General features: G+C 39.7%; 1 protein-coding gene across 1 annotated transcript in view; it reads left to right on the top strand.

Moving 5' to 3' along the window:
- Positions 1 to 4,210: 4,210 nt before the first annotated feature.
- The window catches only part of LOC124282616 (anoctamin-1-like), a 32,186-nt gene continuing 16,476 nt past the window's right edge, over positions 4,211 to 19,920 (top strand). The window contains exons 1-6 of the mRNA XM_046718644.1: positions 4,211 to 4,369; positions 4,980 to 5,075; positions 10,138 to 10,165; positions 15,202 to 15,211; positions 17,149 to 17,176; positions 19,649 to 19,797. Coding sequence (XP_046574600.1) covers positions 4,211 to 4,369; positions 4,980 to 5,075; positions 10,138 to 10,165; positions 15,202 to 15,211; positions 17,149 to 17,176; positions 19,649 to 19,797 — 470 coding nt within the window. The remainder of the gene's footprint in view (positions 4,370 to 4,979; positions 5,076 to 10,137; positions 10,166 to 15,201; positions 15,212 to 17,148; positions 17,177 to 19,648; positions 19,798 to 19,920) is intronic.

Raw genomic sequence — 19,920 nt, 5'->3', positions numbered from 1 at the left:
ACAGGACCCAATGTCCTGTTACCTTGAAACACCATTCGTGAACACTGGAGACCAGAGATTCAGAACCTGAACCTGGGGAAATCTAGACCTGCTTTATTGAGGGCTTTAGCATTGCAGAGAGGGCTAGGCAGTAGGGAAAATAATGTGGTTCAGGGACTGTGAGACAGACTACTCCCGAACGAGTATACAGGTATATGATGTTCAACATTTCAGGGCTAACAGATAAGCTTGGTTAATATCTTTTAACATTGCTTGCAGACTGAAACTGTCACTGATGTCCATATTAATTATCATAAACAGCTTTGGAACATATCAAGAAAGCATCATGGGCCACTCAGGCTAGTAGTAGAAAACATGATAAACATGAATAGCCTTTCCTTAATTGTTCGTAACTCCTAGTTGTTACAAGTACCGTACTTGTAAAGTATAAATTGAAATGTATGAACAGAAAAGATATATATTGCATCCCGATGTATGCATAGTAATACTCACTGTACCTAATTCTTGACAAAAAAATATAAAGTTCCTGTTATAAATGTTACTTTTACACCTTTCAATATGGTATACTATGTCATTCCATCACAGTACCCATGAAGGTCTGGGTCAGAATTGATGTTCAGTAACCGATGCTTGTTGAAAGAGGCAACTAACGGGATTGGGTGGTCAGGCTCACTGACTTGGTCGACGCATGTCATCGTATCCCAATTGCGTAGATCGATCACTGTATTGTCTGGTCCAGACTCGATTATTTACAGACCCTCGCCATAAAGCTGGAATATTGCTGAGTGCGGCGTAAAACTAAACTCACTCGCTCATTACTTCTCAGCACAGTTGTACTATGAGTACCCTTTAATTTAGTACTGGGTAAATAGAGGCCCTCTTCATCCCAAGTTTTGTAGGACAAGATAAAACCATCCAATTGTGTTTATTGACCTAGGACTTAAACACATTATGGATGGGCAAGTGGCTCTCAACATTCCACTAGTCTTGAACCTTTGACAAGCCCACTTACTAGCAGGCAAGCGTGAAGTCTAGTTTAATGGGTACTAGGACAAATGGGACTGCTCACTCAAACACGAGGTATTGAATAAATCTGTGGGAGAAAATAGGCTTCAGTTTAGTCACTTCTTGCATTGAAGGAGACAAGTTTCCACATTTTGTAATAATTAGACATTAAGACATTTTTTCCTGTTCTCATCTTTTGCTTCCAAGGCCATGTCAGAGCACATTGCTCTGTAGAGTGCAGGAAGGAAAATATTACTTCATGTTTATGTGCCTCCTACATATTCCATGCAGTGTATTATCACATGTTGATTTGAGATATAAGTGAAATGTTGCTGTTCTACATACGTCAGGTCACAGGTACCTGACAGATAATTGGCTGATAGTGAATATGTCTTAACTTACATATCCAATAGTTAGTCACGTCATTTATCCTTCTAAACAGTTGTCACTAAACAGAACAGATGCTGTGAACTCAGTTGGTTTCATAAATACGAAAAGAACCTGACCCAGATGGCACACAGGAAATAAACATATGAAACATGTATACTTTTCTTCATCTTTTCATAATCACATGCTACAAAGCCTTGCATACAAGATTACCATCACGTAATGATGTGAGGAATTGTCTGTGACATTTTAGACGTGACATTGAATTGTCATGACATAGAATTATTTTTTCAAGCCTTATCTAGGAAGGTACATCCATATCCTACATACATAATGTCGTTTCACAATTATATGTGACCAGTTCTAGGTGCCTTTGGCTTCCTGGGCCCTGTCATATAAAACGCTCCTGACCCATGTACCAGTAGGCTGTCGAGAGCAAAGTAAAGAAAAGAGCTTCACATCAACAGCTTTATAAGTACATACTTCATATATTTTATGACATGTAAGTAGATACAACACTGTTCTACATATACAGTGGTATTTCATGATACATGATGTTTGATATGACAAATCTGCTGGAGCCAGGTTGGACTGCACACGTTACATTAGGTGACTGAGGTAACGTTTGGAGTAGAAAGGGAAAATGGCCTCAGTTAAACATTAGGTATGTGTTTTAAGCAGTGTCTTTTCACATTTCAGATTTAGGAATATATAGCATTGTTCTTTCATGAAACATTTTATAGTGAGATTCATATTTATGAGATTATTTCTGACATTGACTGCCCAGGCCAAGGGCATTGTATACTTGCACTATGGCCCAGTAATTTTGAGAATCCTCACCAACATGTTTGTGAAATAGGTGACATATTGTTACCTTCTATTCTAAACTGAGGTACACAAATATGACCCTACTGTTACATTTAGCTTCATAAGCTCTACATGACAAAAGTAACAGAAAAATGAGCCATGGAACTAGTCTATTGTTTTGAAAATGGTACTGTGACATATATCCACTTGTGACATATTTGAGTAACCAAATCATTGTATTAAAAATATCTGTAAATTTATGTGAGACTGAACAGTTATGCAGCCTTTCTAATGGTAAAGTACCATTCTTATCAGAGATATTTTGTTAAAACACTACTTGTATTTATGTGTAGAAATTCCATACACATAATTAACAATCAATATGGATACTCAGTGTGCTTGTGACATCAGTCTTCCAACTGTGATTGAATGTAAGCAGTTGTGTGCATCATGTACTTAAGTGTTTTAACATCTGACATGTAATATTGTTTCCACTAGTGCCAAACCTGACAACACCCTATTACTGCTACATGTTCTGTGATTCGATCATGTATTAATCGGACATGGAATCTGTATGACTCCAGTGGTAAAAACTGTTAGGAAATTGGATGTGGCATGCCAGCAAGTCCTACAGCTTGTGTATTTTATTATTGGCCTTGGGTCTCCAACAAACCAGTTCTTGTCATGTGAGACAAATAATGGCATCAGGAGGTCAGACTTGCCGACCTGGGTGATGCATGTTATTACATCCCAGTTGTATAAATCGATGCTCAGCATGTCAATCTTTGGATTGTCACTGCCACTTGATCATGTTGATTATTTATGAGAAACAGTCACAAGAACTGGAATATTGAAGTGCAGCATTAAAGAATGAACAAGCATTTCATAACACTCAGGAATTCCATAGCAATAAATGTTCACAGTACCTTGATTTTCAAATATTTTGAAGTAATTTTCTGCCGAACATGTACCGGGTAGTTATTAAATGTAGATTGCAAATTTGTCATTTTATTCATCTAATCAAATCTTGAACCAAACACACCAGTCTGCTACTATAGTCACTTGTGAGTCTTGAAATAACGTTCTGTTGAGTATGCTCAGCTATTACCAATATGTTTAACGCTGAATACAATACAATAATTTATGATAAAACTAAAAGACTGGGTCTGGCAGGTAGACTCACAATGATGTTGTACTGCCTGTGTTAGTTGGTCAGCATTAGGGAGTTCTCTTTATTCTATATTTATATTTTGGGTAGATAAATAATGAAATGTAATGCTTGACCATAATAAGTGCCAGAAGAAATTTTATTTTCTTGAGATAGACATTTTACCTTAATTTTGTTGCACTCAAAGTTTTTGTATCTTTTGACATATTATGTTTTATGCTTTAAAGAATAGTTTGGGTAAGCTGCCAGCTTACAGAATGCACCTTGCTTGTTTTTGTCTATCCGTATTTATGATATAAAATTTGCTCACACAGTAAGATAATATACAGAATCGTCGGGTTCATGTTGATTGATTGTTTTCACTCCAGTTTGTTCAAGACTTGTCTGCATGGTGTGTGTGTTTTGTTTGATCTTGTTTACATTTTTCTCACCTCTTGCACGTTTTTAAATCTACAGCATGATTGATTCTTTAGATAATAAATTCTGATTATGATTTTATTCATAAGGCTATGTTTCATTTAATTTTGTTTGTTTGACAAGAAAATGCTTCGTAGGTTACATTAGCACATGTATTTATACATGTAGTTGTGGTTATTCAGTTCAAAACTATGTTTTGTTATGTGATGTTATGGCTGTGAAGGTCTAGCTACAGTGATAGTTGAACTTTGTTCAAAGCTTTGTCATGACACTGTTGTCTATGATCTTGATGAAATATGTGGCTTTACAAGAGGTTGTTAGTACATTTAATTAAAAATGGCAACAATTCTGGATACATTCGTGTGGAATTTTTGTCAGGTGTATTGTTTCCCTAATTAATGTTAAGCTTTTTCTGATGTTTCAACCATGCAGGTACGCAACATGTTCTTTCAAGATGGGGACCGTCAAATCGACTTTGTCCTTGCTTGGAAGGTCAAGGTTAAGAAACAGGAAGAGGCTGAGGAATCAAGAAAGATCTTTGAGAATAACCTACGTGATGAAGGCCTTGAACTGGAGTATGATAAGGTGAGACTAGCCCCCATCATGTCCATGCTCTGCATGAATATAATGTTTTATTCTTGTATTTATGTGTTGTTCTTCTCATGAAATTTAATTCATAGATTAAAAAAACACATTTAACATAATGATCAAAAAAGATCATCGGTTCCATATAAACATTTTACTTTTATAGGTGTAATATATTTGAGGGAATATCTGACTTCTTCAGGGCCTCGATCCACAAAGGCGATTGTAGTGCTATGACTGTCGTAAGTCTATGTTAAAGTATAGGAGTTACGCTTGTCTTAGGGTTACGATCACTTTGAGGAACAGGACCCTGGGTCACAGGTGACTTATGTGATACAGTTTACCGGTACTTTGCATTTGGATTCCCCTGGTTTTCCCGTTCCTGTTTGTAGAGTTGTCAGCACCCTATGCATGTAGATTTCAAAGTGGCCAACGTCCTTTGTCAATTCAGGCTTTCCTACAAAATGAAGTTGACATTCTGCGATATATCAGGAATACTGTTCAAAATCAATGTTTAACCCAACACACTGTCTTATCTCTTAATTATATAAGCATGTAGCTTCAAAAACCACAGTATAGTCTGTATTTCTAGGATTTGTTCCAATTGTAGAGGAATGGCGAGACACACTTCATGAAGATCCATGCTCCTTATAAGGTGTTGGAGAGATATGCTGACATCCTCAAGATCCGTATGCCAATGAAGGAGGTATGTGTGAGATTGTAACCCAGGGTGCATTGAGGTTTTAGTGGTTAGTAGTTGTGTATGATATAAATCCAGGAATGAGCAGGAACCTTAGTGGGTAGTTGGTGGTTTGGGTCCCCCAGTGTAAAAACTAACTGGTGACAGGAGATGAAATTCATTAATGTCAGGAAGTTTGAATCATTTTATATTTTAATCATCATACATGGACTCTTCCAACTGTGGGCTAGGCCGGAGCTGTCTTATCTGAAGTACTGTAAGTTTTCGAGAAAGTTGCCTCCCTTAGCTGTCAGGATCCTCTAATTGTGGGATCTATAGATTTACTTGGTTTATCAGAAAATGAAATACTTGTTTGTTTCACTGACGTGAAAAAACATAAACCTCTGCCTTCCCTCAACATTGAACAGTCATGCCAAAATATGACTATAAATACTGTTAGAAGTGACCTAAGCCTGTACTCCCAGGTCCAGGTGGGCTTACATCATATCACAGAATCTGCCGACTGCCTTTTGCACAGATTTTTATGTTGTAAATAGAGAGATCTTTGTTGTTTTAACTTTGTATGTAATCACACATAAGTAGGCATGATGTCTGAAGCATAACCCGGTTGATTCCTCTCTTCTGTGTGAGTTGAGGTAAGTATATGGTGGGTGAATGACATCACATTAAGTAATGAGGATTCAGATATTTCAAAAGTGCCTAAGAATATTATTTTTTCAGTATCAGTTGTTTGTTTTTCTCATTTTCCTTAAGAATAAAGTCTATAGTCAACCCCATTTTAAGTCCGGTGTACCTCCATACTTGTTATTGTAAACAATTGTAACTGAAATCAGTGGGTGACAATGGTTCCTTAAGTTGGTTACACAACGTATGGGTAACCATCTGGGACTAATACTGTCCCCATGTAGGTCTTGGTAAACTTAGGCTGTGTATTATTCGTTAGACTATACTGAGAGTCTAACAAACCCTAGTAGAAGGTTGTGTCAGCTAACCTTTTGAATTGACCAATCAGAACACAGCTTACCAAATTGCGAAAGTTAACATGCACACATACCGTTTGAACTTTTACCTCAAAAATGAAAAATCCCAAATCCATTTTGTAAGTCCCGCAGAACCCTAAAATAGTAGCCGTTGTCTGATTGGTTAAATCTGTTTGGTTGTATCGCGTGTGATTGGACAGTCATAGGTCACTCAAAGGTTAGCTGACGCGACCTTTTACTGGGGTTTGTTAGATTCAGTATAGCAGTGTAACGAATAATACTGAGCCTAAATTTACTTAGACTGGTCCCCATGCCTAAAGACAATTTATTTGCCTGCTGCTCCCCAAGTATACGTTGAAAGCTACTGTGATGTTTATGTACAATTGTTGACTGTGATATAGTTGCCAAATACATTCACTATTAAGTAAAGGATTTTTGTTTATTCCATGAAAAGATATGCTTTTTTCCATATCCTTATGCAGGAATCGAATCAATATCTGAGTGAAAGAAAGATAACAAGTCTTGTATTGGAGGAGGTGATTTGAGCCAGCGTGAACTACCAATCATCTTTATTACAATAATTACTAAACAATTAGAATTTTTAACTTTTTTAATCAGTGTGCTTACTGCCAATAGCTACATACTCTGTAGCATAACATAAGGAAGCGAGACATGCAGTTGATCTGCCTACAGGTTGTAGCATAACCATGACAACAGCTGTAGCAAATCTGATCCACCTACAGAGGTGAGCTGTAGGTATTGAGACTGATCTTCATACTCTGGTGTAATTCTATCGCAATACCAAACCAGGCTTTTAGTGTTACAGCAGGTAGAGAAACTAATCTGCCAACCAACTGCAGCACTCACGTTAGCCTGATCTGACAACAGATTTGAGTGTTTCAGTAGGTAGTAGGTAATTACACATACAAACCCATACAGCAGAGTAAACAGGTAGCAAAATGTGACACTGATCTGCCAATAAACTGTGCCATAAGACTGGGTAGAAGAGACTGACCTGCCCACAAACTGTAGTGTAACAGAAGGTTTAGCCGAATGTCACCTGTCTACATACATGAGTAAAACAGCAGGTTGTGAAATGAGACTGATTGCCCACAAACCCTAGTATATATGCATAACACTGATTGGAAAACATAACATTCATATGACATGTTGGAGTCCTTGGTTCCTTGAAAGAAGTTTTGTGACATGCATTAGGTGACATGATATAGGTGTCCAGGTATGTGACTTGCAGGAGACATGTGACATGTGACATGCTGGGGTGCTGAGTAACGATGTTCTTATGGAGTTAGCCAAGTAGATTGACATGTGAGAAGCCATGTTGGAGATGAATACATAACACGTTATGGATAACAATTTCTTTTTTATTCTTTACATGATGTTTCAGAGCTAATTCTTGCTCCTTGATCAGGTTTCACTGATGAAGTAGCAAGAATTAGCTCTGAAACGTCTTGTAAAGAATTCATGTTCATCCAACTTCTAAATGCCTTTCAAAAACTTTATGTTGGAGATACTCATATATGATACGATTTCATGATGAAGAGTTCAGGTTGTGTATCTTTAACTTGATGATGAGTGAAGGGCCAAAACAATTTATCCATATGATGACTGAGCTTTTTATTTCCTTTTTGGGATGACAGCATGTATACAAGAGAAGCTGGCATAGGAAGGTATTTAATTATGATATTGGAAGAATGAGCATGTTTTGTTGTCAGCATCTAACTTGCTACAATACTGGCAGAATCCATGTGTTAACTATTAAAAAATGTTTTGTCTTAAACACAGTCAAGCAGTGTTGTGTGGAACTGTAAAGAACTTACGTAAATACTCAAGTCATCCAAGTTATGATGCAACTAATGAATGAAGTTGGCGTACATTTACCAACTGGCTAAATAATGAATAGCAGGAAACATATGCGACAAATAACAAGAAAATGAAATGAATGTCCAATATAACTTTTCTTGCTGATCGTTATTGGCAATAATGGCATAGTAGTTAATTGAATCACTGATGTACAAAGTATGTATAAATTCCTGTTGCTAACAGTAACTGTAGTGAATTGTTATTTTGTAACACCAGTGAAACAAAACAACTGTTTGACTGTATTTAAACACAAATATTTTCAAGAGAAAAAACAATAAACACAATTCATGATCATGCTCGAAAGAAAGTTAGAAGAACAGGTTTTTCATATTGGGTGTCAGTGCCATGAACTGTCAGTTTTGGGACTTTTGCTGTTGCTCAGTCTGGGAGTTATCCATGTTTGTGACATGTTCAAAACAGGAGGTAGATGTCACTTCTTCATCAATTTGTTTAACTGTCACATGTCCAACATGCAATGTACATCTTGCATGTCCATCATTGGATTTACTTGTCATGTGTCCATCATTGGGATTTAACTGTCCATCATTGTCACATGTCCATTTAACAGACATGGGGTTTGCCTGTCAATGTCCATATCACATGTCCATCATTGTTTGCCTGTCACATGTCCAACATGACATGTCCAACATGGGGTTTAACAGTCACATGTGAATCATTGGGGTTTAGTTCTCACATGTCCATCATGGGGTTTAACTGTCATGTCCATTATTGGGGTTTACCTGTCACATGTCCAACATGGGGTTTGCCTGTCACATGTCCATCATTGGGGTTTAACTGTCACATATCCATTATTGGGGTTTACCTGTCACATGTGCATCATTAGGGTTTACCTGTCACATGTCCAGCATGGGGTTTGGCTGTCACATGTCTCAGATGCAATTTACTTGTCACATGTCCAGTACTTTAAAAACTGTCACATTTCTAGAAAGGCATATTATTGTCAAATTTCGAAAACATGCTTTAGCAGTCACATGTCAACATGGCTCACATGTCTAATCTGTGCAATAGCTGTCTCATGCTATCTTTGTGTTATGGGTTTTCAGAGGATTAAGATCATCCATTGTTATCTTGATGATCACATGAACAATTGTAAAACATGCCACTAACCTATTAAAGACGTCTTTATCTTAAACACAAGCCATAATCAAGTATTTGCAATGTCTGTGTAACACAACCCGCCATGTTATAGTGCAAGTAAACACTGCCACCTGAAAACATGTGACATCCTAAAACCTGTGATCTGACAATAAGAGTTGATAAGCCTCAGGATAAGTAAAATATATCTTGTTTTCATTCCCAATATGGAAAGATGTTACAAGACTATAAGTTTGCCATTTTAGCTACTTGTCCAGCATCCAAGTTGAGTAAAGTTCCATCCACTAATAAAATCTACTGAAAATGATGTCAAGAGCCATGTTTGTCCTTCAAACTCATGTTTGTGGCATAGTCTCACTCTGTATCATCATATCCACTTCACCATCTTCCATTTCACTTGACACCCATTCCAGTTAGGCACATCAGTTTGTTGATTGGTCAGCATGTCTCATTCCAGTTAGGCACACTAGTTTGTTGATTGGTTAGCATGTCTCATTCCAGTTGTAGTGCACCAATCTGTGTGTTGGTAGTGACAGTGTTTGACACTTACACTGATGCTCTGGTCCAAATCAAGTATATGAGTGAAATAAATACTGGTCTGGTGGCCTAGTAATACTTTTGATATAATTCATCGATAAATTCTAAACTACTAGCAAAATCAGTAACCATGATAACATAACCCTGAAACAGTGGTTACCTTCTTGGCTGGTTTCTCATTCATATTACACAAGAAAGTAATACATTTTAAACTCTTTTTTTGGTCAGGGGCATTGGTTTTATTAGATATCTAACAGGACCAGTAGATTTTTCTATGTGCTGGTGCTTTGAATCACTGACAAAGTTTGGTCTGTGTCAAACACTGTAGTCACACATTTTTACTGTTTCATTGAATCAAACTAACATCTAATGTGTTTTAGCTAACATGTGTTTGCATTTTTTCTTATTCTCCGCTTTGTGTTTTTTTCTTCCTTCCACTTGTTACTTTCCACCCAACTGGGTGTCGTGTGCCACCACTGTGCTGACTTGATCTACTGTGCGCGTTGCTGTTGATGCTGTTACTGATGTTGCCATGTGGGCTGCTTGGCTTATAGGCGGTGGTCTTACATAACATGGCCGATATTTTTCCTTATCCTGACTCATGCTCTTTTGCTTGTCTTCTTCTTCTTGCGAACATAGTGGAACACTTGTATCTCCTTATTTGAAGCTCCCTTCAAAATAAAATCACTAATTGGTACTCACCACGAGTTGCTCCCCTTTGTCTCCCCTGGCGGGAAAAGGTGTCGCCACCCTCTGGCCATGTGCTTCACTCTCTCCTTCTTCGCCCAGTGAGCAGGATGTGAGAGCGCCTTGTGTCTCCTTACACACATATCCTTTGATAATCTCTTAGTTTTTACCTCTCATAGGTTACTATAGAGGTATAGCTAGTATCCTTTACTATTTGTATTGATTAATTATCGTATTTCTACTGTTTATTCACGTGTATTCGTGATTGTTCAGCTAGCTTTACGTTCATGAAAATCTGTACGATTTGTAGATTACGTTTTTCTGCCTCCGATCCACATGTAATATGCCCTAGTTGTTCTACGCCGTGTGCGTTTAATTCACGTTGCAGTTACTGCATTAATTTATCTCATTCTGCATTTAATAAATATCATCTTTGCGTCTTAAGACGTGCTGCAGATAGATCACGCAAACAAGGGCAAAACATGGCAGAGAGTCCAGATATTCCTTCCAGTCAGCTGCTAGCGATCGACCCTCTCCCGTCTGGTGTTCTGCTAGAGACCCCTGCGGCAGAGGAACGTGGGACGCAGTCCGTTACCTCGAAGAAACGACCGGCCTCCCCAGACATCCCGTCATTGCAGACTAAGTCTAAGAGGGCCTCATCGTCGTCTCAACGCAGATTGAGGACACCCAGGGCAGCGCAGACTTCCAAAGGGAAATCTACGAAGACAGCAAGAACTTTCTCAGCCGAGATCGTTCCAGCAGCAGAGTTGGGCCTCTACGATGATCAGCCGATAATCATCCCCGACTTACGGCAGAAGAAGCGACCGGTGTCAGCGACTGTGACTTCTGCAGAGATCTCCATGCAGCCTGATGCCTCTACACCGACGTCAGACGTCATTGATGTGAACCCCATCGCAGAAAAGGCGCCCGGCGACTTCGTCTGAGATCATCCCAGAAGACATGATGCGGCAGATTATGAACATCATGGAGGACCACTACAAACTGCGCTAGCAGGGTCCGAGCGAACCGAAGAAGGCTCCAGCGTAGACAGCACCCCAGAGGCACCCCCCGTCAACGTAGCAGCCAAGACGATGTCACCTTCGCGAAGGAAGTCCCGCACCACCTTGACGAAGGACCTAGATGTACAGCCTTCGCGAAGGCCTTCGCGAAGGCGGGAGAGATCATCACCATCTTCGATTTCATCTCTAGATATGGACTCAGACCATCAGACATCACGGAAGCCTTCGCGAAGGTCATATCATCGATCCCCCGGACCGGACGCAAATGAAGCTTCGCGAAGGCATTCGCGAAGGACATATGATTCCAGATCTTCATCGTCTAGAAGAACATCGAGGGACTGCCGAAGAGCTTCGCGAAGCTATCAACATTCACCTCACAAGTCTCCGAGAAGATCATCCCATAGACGATCTCCACTCCGTTCATCACCAGGTCGATCACCCATCAGATCTCCACATAGAGCGGCGCACAAGTCAACTAGATCGCCACAAACCTCATCAGATATACAGACAGCTACACGCAGTCCCGAAGAGCATCTACAATTTATTAATGATGATGGTTTTGAGGATGATGGAGGAATCATATTTTCTGATGCAGAGATACGGTATTGGATGGTCAATAACCTAGATCTCACATCACCATCTAAAAGTGGCAATACAGCTCAGACGTATTTGATGAAGGAAGATGATCCAGATGCAATCACTCTACCCCGATCGACCTCGATTGCGGAAGTGCCACAGAATCTAGATGCAGCTTTCCAGAAAGCTACGAAAGTTCAGATACCACATCTACCCAACTTTCAAGCCAAGAAGTTCTCCACGATAACATGGACTCCTTCTACAAGGCCCAGGACATCGATGAGAACTATAAGATCATCAGCGATGTAAAGAACAAGATTTACAAGATGGATGATCGCAGTTGGCTCATATAGAAACCATGACGAGACGATGTTCTTTGGGTTAAATAGATCTAGGACTATCAATGAGACTCTTATTACTAGATTCCGGGATTCCACGACGGAAGATGATAGAATGATTTATTCTGCCTTACTTATGCAAAAGAAAGATCAGCAGTTTTAACGGATCATCTTACATCTGTTTCAGCAGCATTGACCTTAGCTCTCGTCGTCAAGGCCTCCTCGCCTCCTGTAATTGGGGAGAACTTTACAGCCCACTTTATACAGCCCGTGGTGGTCGACAACATCCATCTTTGACGGAGAAATCGACAAGGTCGCCAAGGAAGTCTCTAAGGATTCCAGGGAAGTCCTTATGATTAGATCGATGGACACACTAGCCAGCCGTCCATTCGTCAGACTTCACAAAGATACTCAGGCAGATCTAAGTTCACGGGCCTACAAAGAGCAAGAGACAGGAAGATAGCCAGCTCTAGAGGTAAAGATTCTTTTCGCTCCATATGGCAACTATAGAGGAGGATCAGGAAGAGGCAGGACACCCAGAGGTTCCCGCAATTATAGACGCTGAAACACAGGTTCGGGACGACTGGAGTCTTCCACCCCCAGCCGTTCCAGTACAACCAGCTCAAGTGGGTGGACGCCTCCAACTACACTGGGAAAACTGGGGAATACTGCAAGATCCTTACGTCTCCAACATTATTCAACACGGATTTCGTATCCCTCTACAGGACAAGCCTCCGCTGACAATCAAACCCCCCAAGTTCGATTTACAAGCGCAACAACTACCAAAGATAAAAGAGGCTGTCTCATCACTCCTATCCAAACAGGCCATAGAAGTAATAGATCAAGCAAACGTCGAACCAGGTTTCTACTCCCCCAGTTTTCCTAGTTCCCAAGAAAAACTCCACGGAGAAATACAGACTCATCTACAACATGAGCTTTTTCAACAAGAACTATCTCGCACGAAAACCACCGGGTTTCGCGCGATGATACATTTACCTCAGTTACGCCAGATGATTCGGTCCTATGGACTACATGGGCAGCATAGATCTACAGGATGCCTACTTGCACATCCCCATTCATCCCGATTCCAGGAAATACCTACGATTTACTCTAGAAGGGCTACATTACCAGTGGAAAGTACTCCCATTCGGAATATCATCAGCCCCCTGGCTATTCACGAGGATAACGAAAACCGATATCAAATTTCTACATCGTCAAGGGCTACGCGAGTCGCTTTACCCCCGACTATGACGGGATACAAGTAGATCAAGATCCACTGGCGCCTCAAACTACAGTTAATTTACATCATAAAGCTACTAACACAACTAGGGTTGGTTAGTAAACTTACGCTAAGTCGGACCTAGTACCATCGCAAAGACCTACAGTTCCTAGGTATTCGATTCATCACAAATCGCGAACCGTATTATGGTACCAGAAGACCGTTGGCTCAAGATACAACAGACCATTCCACCAGCTCTACTCTCTCCGCTACCACTCGCGACAATGGCAGAGCCTACTAGGTCTTCTCACATCAGCCCAAGACATGACTGTCACAGGCAGATTACAGTTACGCCCCCTACAGGTCTCATCAACGACATCTCAACGATGTACAACCATTCAGTCTACCGAAACATCTCAGACCACATCTACTATGGTGGACCAAGAAATCGAATGTCTGCGAAGGGATTTGTTTAGCAGAGCAGGAATACAAAACCCATCTGTATGTAGATCGCGTCACTCCAAGGTTGGGGAGCTCATCTCACCAACCACGATATCAGGGTTATGGAATCAGCAAGAATGCAAACTCCATATAAACAGTCTAGAAATGAAAGCTGTAATCAACGCCATTCTACATTGGAGCACATTTCTACAAAATGCCCCTAATGATCCATACAGACACCGACAGTGGCGTTCTACATAAACAAGCAAGGCTCAACGATCGATGAACCTTTTGAACCTAAGCTTTCAACTGTTCGATTTAATACAAGATCTAAATCTACATGTCAGAGCAGTGCACATTCCGGAGCCAGAAATATACTAGCAGACGCTCTCGGCCTCATCTACCATCACCGACAGAGTGGATGATCAACCGAAATTTTTGCACAGATAATCAAGCAATTAGGAGCCGCTAATAGACCTATTCACCACGCCGCGTTTCAACAATCAGCTACCGACATTCGTGGTCACCAGTCCCAGACCCCCAAGCTTGGGCAACGGACGTTTAAGTCTATCATGGGAAGGCCTCAATGCGCACGCCGTTTCCGCCGCCAGCAATAATACCTCAAGTATTACAGAAAATCAGACAAACACAGAGCCTACCAACTCACTTTGGTCGCCTCTACTGGCCGACCAGAACGTGGTTTCCCATACTAATTCAAGAAATCGGTCAACCAACACTGGAGCTACCCAAGCGCCGCGAAACCTGTTAATTCATCCTCACACCAAACAAGTGCACGGAAACCCAGCAATGTTCCAACTACACGTATGGACTGTATACAAATGTGTTTAAACAAGAGAGGATATTCTGCCAGGGCGGCAAAAGCAGTCACGCTTGCCTTACGCTACTCAACTCGTAACTTGTACGACGACAAGTGGCACAGTTTCGAAAATTATGCAACAAAGAAAGGGTTTACAGCAAGAGAGGCTTCACAACCTCAAGTGGCAGACTATTTGTGTTACCTACGCCAAAACAAACATTTAAAGGGTTCAACGATATCAACATATCTTGCGGCAGCTTTAGCTCTGTAATCACCATGAGAACGGGTGTCAAATTGACAAGATCTCCAGAGTTACTGGCCTTACTCACGAAGCTTTCGATTGAGGACCAAAGCTGAAGTTCCACGCCCAGCTTGGGATCTGAATGTAGTGTTACAACACCTCACGAAAGTGAGGTCTATGAACCCTTGGAATCGACAAACTTTGAATTTCTCTCACAGAAAACATTGTTTCTGCTATCGCTAGCCACAGCAGCAAGAATGTCTGAAATTCACGCTTCTGGATTACGAGGATACAGTTTGATGACAATCATAACACAGCACCTCGGATTAAGATGGGATTTCATTGCAAAGAATCAACTGCCAGGTCAACCAGACAGATTATTCCACATCCCGGGCGCTTATCCTCTATTCTCGATCACAAGATACACAAGACCTATCACTGTGTCCGGTAAGAGCCAAAGTTTATTTTACTGACGCATCCAAAACAAGGAGAAGATTTCTCAAACGCTTATTCATCCCATTATCGCCACTTAATCAAACAGAAGTGTCACGGACCACAATATCTATTTGGATAAGGACTGTCATTCTCCGTGCCTACAAGGCAGCAGGCTTGGACCCACCAACAGCATCAAATCCACATGAGATCAGGGCACTGGCCTCTACCCTCGCCTACTACACGTAACTGTTCCTTGAACACGCGATTATGGAAGGATGCTATTGGAAATCTAACATGGTATTTGCTAATCACTACCTAAGAGACATCACTACAGAAGATGTCTCTGGCATTCACCATTTCGACCACTGGTCCTCGCCAGCAACTGACAGTCCCTCGTGAGGGCTTAAAAATATTAGCCTCACAAGATTAATATGTATTTTATACATACTCATCTAGCTTATAACTCTAAGGAGTTTTAGGGCTATGTATATATGTTCAGCTTAAGTATTCTACCTTAAGCATATACTTGGATATAGTCAATTTCAGTGCCTCTATCAGAGTCACCTATATATATATATATATAATTTATATGTATTGTTCAATATATTCATAATGTAATTCCCCTTTAATGGCTTTATATAACCTATGGTTTTTTTATACAGGAAACATCCCAAATCTAAGGCTTCATGAAGTTCCCGTGGGGGGATATTACAGTATATCTATACAAAATCACTAATTATAAATCCAAAGTATTCTGTTACCCACCTCCGTTCCGTAGGATGCTACAAGCAAAAAGAGCATGAGTCAGGATAAGGAAAAAATATGTAATTTTTAGAGTAAAATTGATATTTTATACTTATCCTGACTCATGAGGTTAGCTCCTCCCATCCTCCCCACATAACACTTTGGATTTCCTGTAAATTCAAGTGTTGGGCTCAAGCTAAATCAGGAGAGAGTGGAGCACATGGCCAGAGGGTGGCGACACCTTTTCCCGCCAGGGGAGACAAAGGGGAGCAACTCGTGGTGAGTACCAATTAGTGATTTTATTTTGAAGGGAGCTTCAAATAAGGAGATACAAGTGTTCCACTATGTTCGCAAGAAGAAGAAGACAAGCAAAAGAGCATGAGTCAGGATAAGTATAAAATATCAATTTTACTCTAAAAATTACATATTTATTATGTATATTGCACACACCGGTTTCGGAGTTAACTGATTATGAAAAAAAAGCCTTGCCAGATTGTCATTACTCTGGGATTGGTATACAAGTGTCCCTGTCTAACCCAGATATAGACTACTCCAAAGAAGTTAAAAAAACACCAAGTTATTATCATGTGGCTATAGTTAATATGATATGGTGGATTATATGATCATATGAAAAGAACTGGGTGTTTTGTAAATTCTTTGGAGGAGTAAATATGTGTATCATATATGTTAGCTTATGCAGTAGATGGAACATGTGCGGTGTTGCTATGGTGTTCTTGAGGTATGTTTTCATATTTTTTTTAACACATTATGATGCTGTGGTTGATGGTAAAGGTAAGGATATTAACAGTAAATGTTCATGCAGGACACACGGTGAAGAGTAGATACATTGGATTAAACCGTTTTCCTCTAAACTGCATATATCAACAAGGAATTTATTTTGAGCTAGGAAACATTTTTAAATAGCTATGTCTTCCTTTTTTTCACCCCTTACTCAGAAATCTATTATTTTTTATGTGTTTTGGTAAATGGATTCTGCTCCAACTCTTACTGTCATATCTAGCTCTGGTTTACATGAACATATTTGTCCCTTTCAGGTTTACAGCGTTATGAATAAAGTGAGACGTATTCCCTGTTCCCTAACTAGTGTTGCCCGTGTCATTGTAATACTTCCCACATTGTCCCACGATTCCACTCTCACAGCACTATAGCCCTGTTTGAGGCTACGATGGGACACAACTACTGTGTCAAACAACACTGTAACAACTAATCGGAAACTCATCTAAATCTTAATGATCATATCTAGATGACTTATTCATCACAATGATACCCATAGCCTTATAACTTAATAAACGTGTCTGGGGTCGGTGGGGTAGCCTAGTGGTTAAAGCGTTGGCTCGTCACGCCGAAGACCCGGTTCGATTCCCATAGCCTTGTAAGCCCATTTCTGTGTCCCCCACCGTGATATTGCTGGAATATTGCTAAAAGCGGCGTAAAACTAAACTCAGTCAGTAATAAACGTGTCCGTAAACAAAATGATTGTTACAGTGTATGCATGGGTGTTACTGAAGTGACTGTTTTATAGAAAAAGATGAGCCATTCATTGATACAATTTAAACCAACAAACTAAAAAGTACAACTTCTCAATTCTTTTTTCTATTGAATGCCACTATTCTTTTTGCATTATTGATATTGCCTGCACTTCTTTCCAGTAATGCATATCTTTTGTAAATCTGTGGAATTATATTGTTTGTTCATTGAAAATTATCTTAAGAGGTAATTAAATTTACCTCATTTTTTTAGTAAATTCAATAAAGAAGTAGGAATAAGGTTGAAGTTGAATTTTCCCTATTTGCCAATTAAAATAAAGATGAAAACCTGGCTGCATTTGTATTGTAATAGAAATTTTGAAGGAAATGTCTGTGGTATTTGATGTTTGATATCATTGTAATACCACTAATATTATGAATAATGAATGTGATGCATGCTTAAAAGACAATGTTGTACTTACAGTGGTACAAGTGAAAGAAAATAACACTAATACCATCAAAGATACTTACGTGGGGATATGAATTAACGACATATGCATTGACATGAACATTAGAACACCTGCTGATAACACAAGCAATGATTTCACCATGAACTTGATAACAGTTGTTAGCATCTACACCTAAACATAGATGTGGTTTAAACATATTTATATTCAACTACAATTGAATAGGGATCGGTGAACAAGCTATAACCTTATATGAACACCTTTCCCTAATGTAGATGTCACCTTAGTGACAAAAGTAAATGTATATCCATAAAAATTGTTCCCCCTCATCATACCAGCTTCTAAATGCCACTTAGAGATGCAACATACACTAGCAGTGATTTCAACACTGGGTCATGCTCTAACATTAATAGTGGTATCAACATTGGGACATGCACGAACTACACCAGCAGTGTTGTCAACATTACAGCATGCACCAGCTACACCAGCGATAATACAAATCAACATAGGGGCATGCCTGTCAATCTGATAAATATGAATCCTTGATAATCTTGTGTATTTTATCTCCAGCAAATGTTAAATATTGTTGACCCATCCACTAACATTGCTTGAGAAGCTTTGTCTTAATCTTTCTCATGCATGGACAAATATTTCTAAAAATGTTGCTTTGAATCAGGCTCTGAACATAATTTTGATAATGAACTGGTTGACTGTATTTATCATACTTAAAAGGAGACATAATAAACTTGATAATCAGGGATGCAGATATGTTGTGATCTTAGTTTAATGAACCAGACAAAGAAACTGATTGCCCCAGCCAAACATTTAGAACATTCCCTATTTCATAGTTGCCGTCAGCTACAAACTGTCCACCAAATGATGTGACGACATAGTCTCATGTATTCAACAAGAATTATTCAAGACCCAGAATTGTAAACCACATTAAATTGACATATCTGTCAGATTTCCTTTCAGTCCAATATCACAATGGTGATGGTGATCAATGATGTCAATTCCTGGTCTTTTCACGCTATTTGTGTTTGGTGACCTGAATGCATGTCTGTCTGTCTGTCTTCCTAACTCTGTCTGTCTAACTGTATATCTGTGTGGGTTTTGGTAATTAAGGAACCTGCATGTTGACCTGCCTGTGTGCTTGTCAACTTATGGTCCCCCCAACCTGGTCTATCATCAATCATCCATCACCTAGCAGCATCCCATCCAAGAGACTTGAATTAACCCAAAAAAGTGACATTAACACTCTGCTATGTATTTCTCCTCTAGAGTAATACAGTTATGTTGGTTTGCATCGTGATTACTGGAGATTTCTCCCATAGCATGTAGAAGCTTCTCTAGTTCTCTACCATTTAGCGTTTGACAGTTTTGCTGCTTCGATGTTTATAGATGTGGTTTCTTCATAAACAATACTGTCATGATATCACTGATATCTTCTTCAGAGTTTTCTAGACATTTGTGAAATTGGACAAGTAAAATAACAATAATTTCAATATCAGTGAATTTCTCATTATGAAAAAGTTTTAACTGTTGTTCCAAATACATCTTCATTATTAACATGCCTGTGTCTAATGTATTCTAGAGTCCCGTGCAGGCTGTGTCAACGAGAATATGGAGCTCGGTCACTGGCTTCTTCAAGCGCTTCCTCTCCCCGTTCCAAATAGACCCAAATGTCATGCCCCCTGTAAGGAGACGCTACACCTGCCCCTACAGTCGGAACAAGAAATATTTGTAAGTGTACATACCACATTGTGATTTGTCGTATCTGTCATTGATCTTCAGGATGTTGTTTCGTTGTCTGATAACTCTTTGTAATACACAGTTTTCCGTTTAACAACTAACGTCACCTTTTTG

Source organism: Haliotis rubra, unplaced genomic scaffold (assembly GCF_003918875.1).
Source record: "Haliotis rubra isolate DU_JTF1 unplaced genomic scaffold, ASM391887v1 Scf109, whole genome shotgun sequence".
Taxonomy (NCBI): domain Eukaryota; kingdom Metazoa; phylum Mollusca; class Gastropoda; order Lepetellida; family Haliotidae; genus Haliotis; species Haliotis rubra.
The sequence above is the reverse complement of the archived record's forward strand: the minus strand, read 5'-3'. Positions and strand labels throughout refer to the sequence as shown.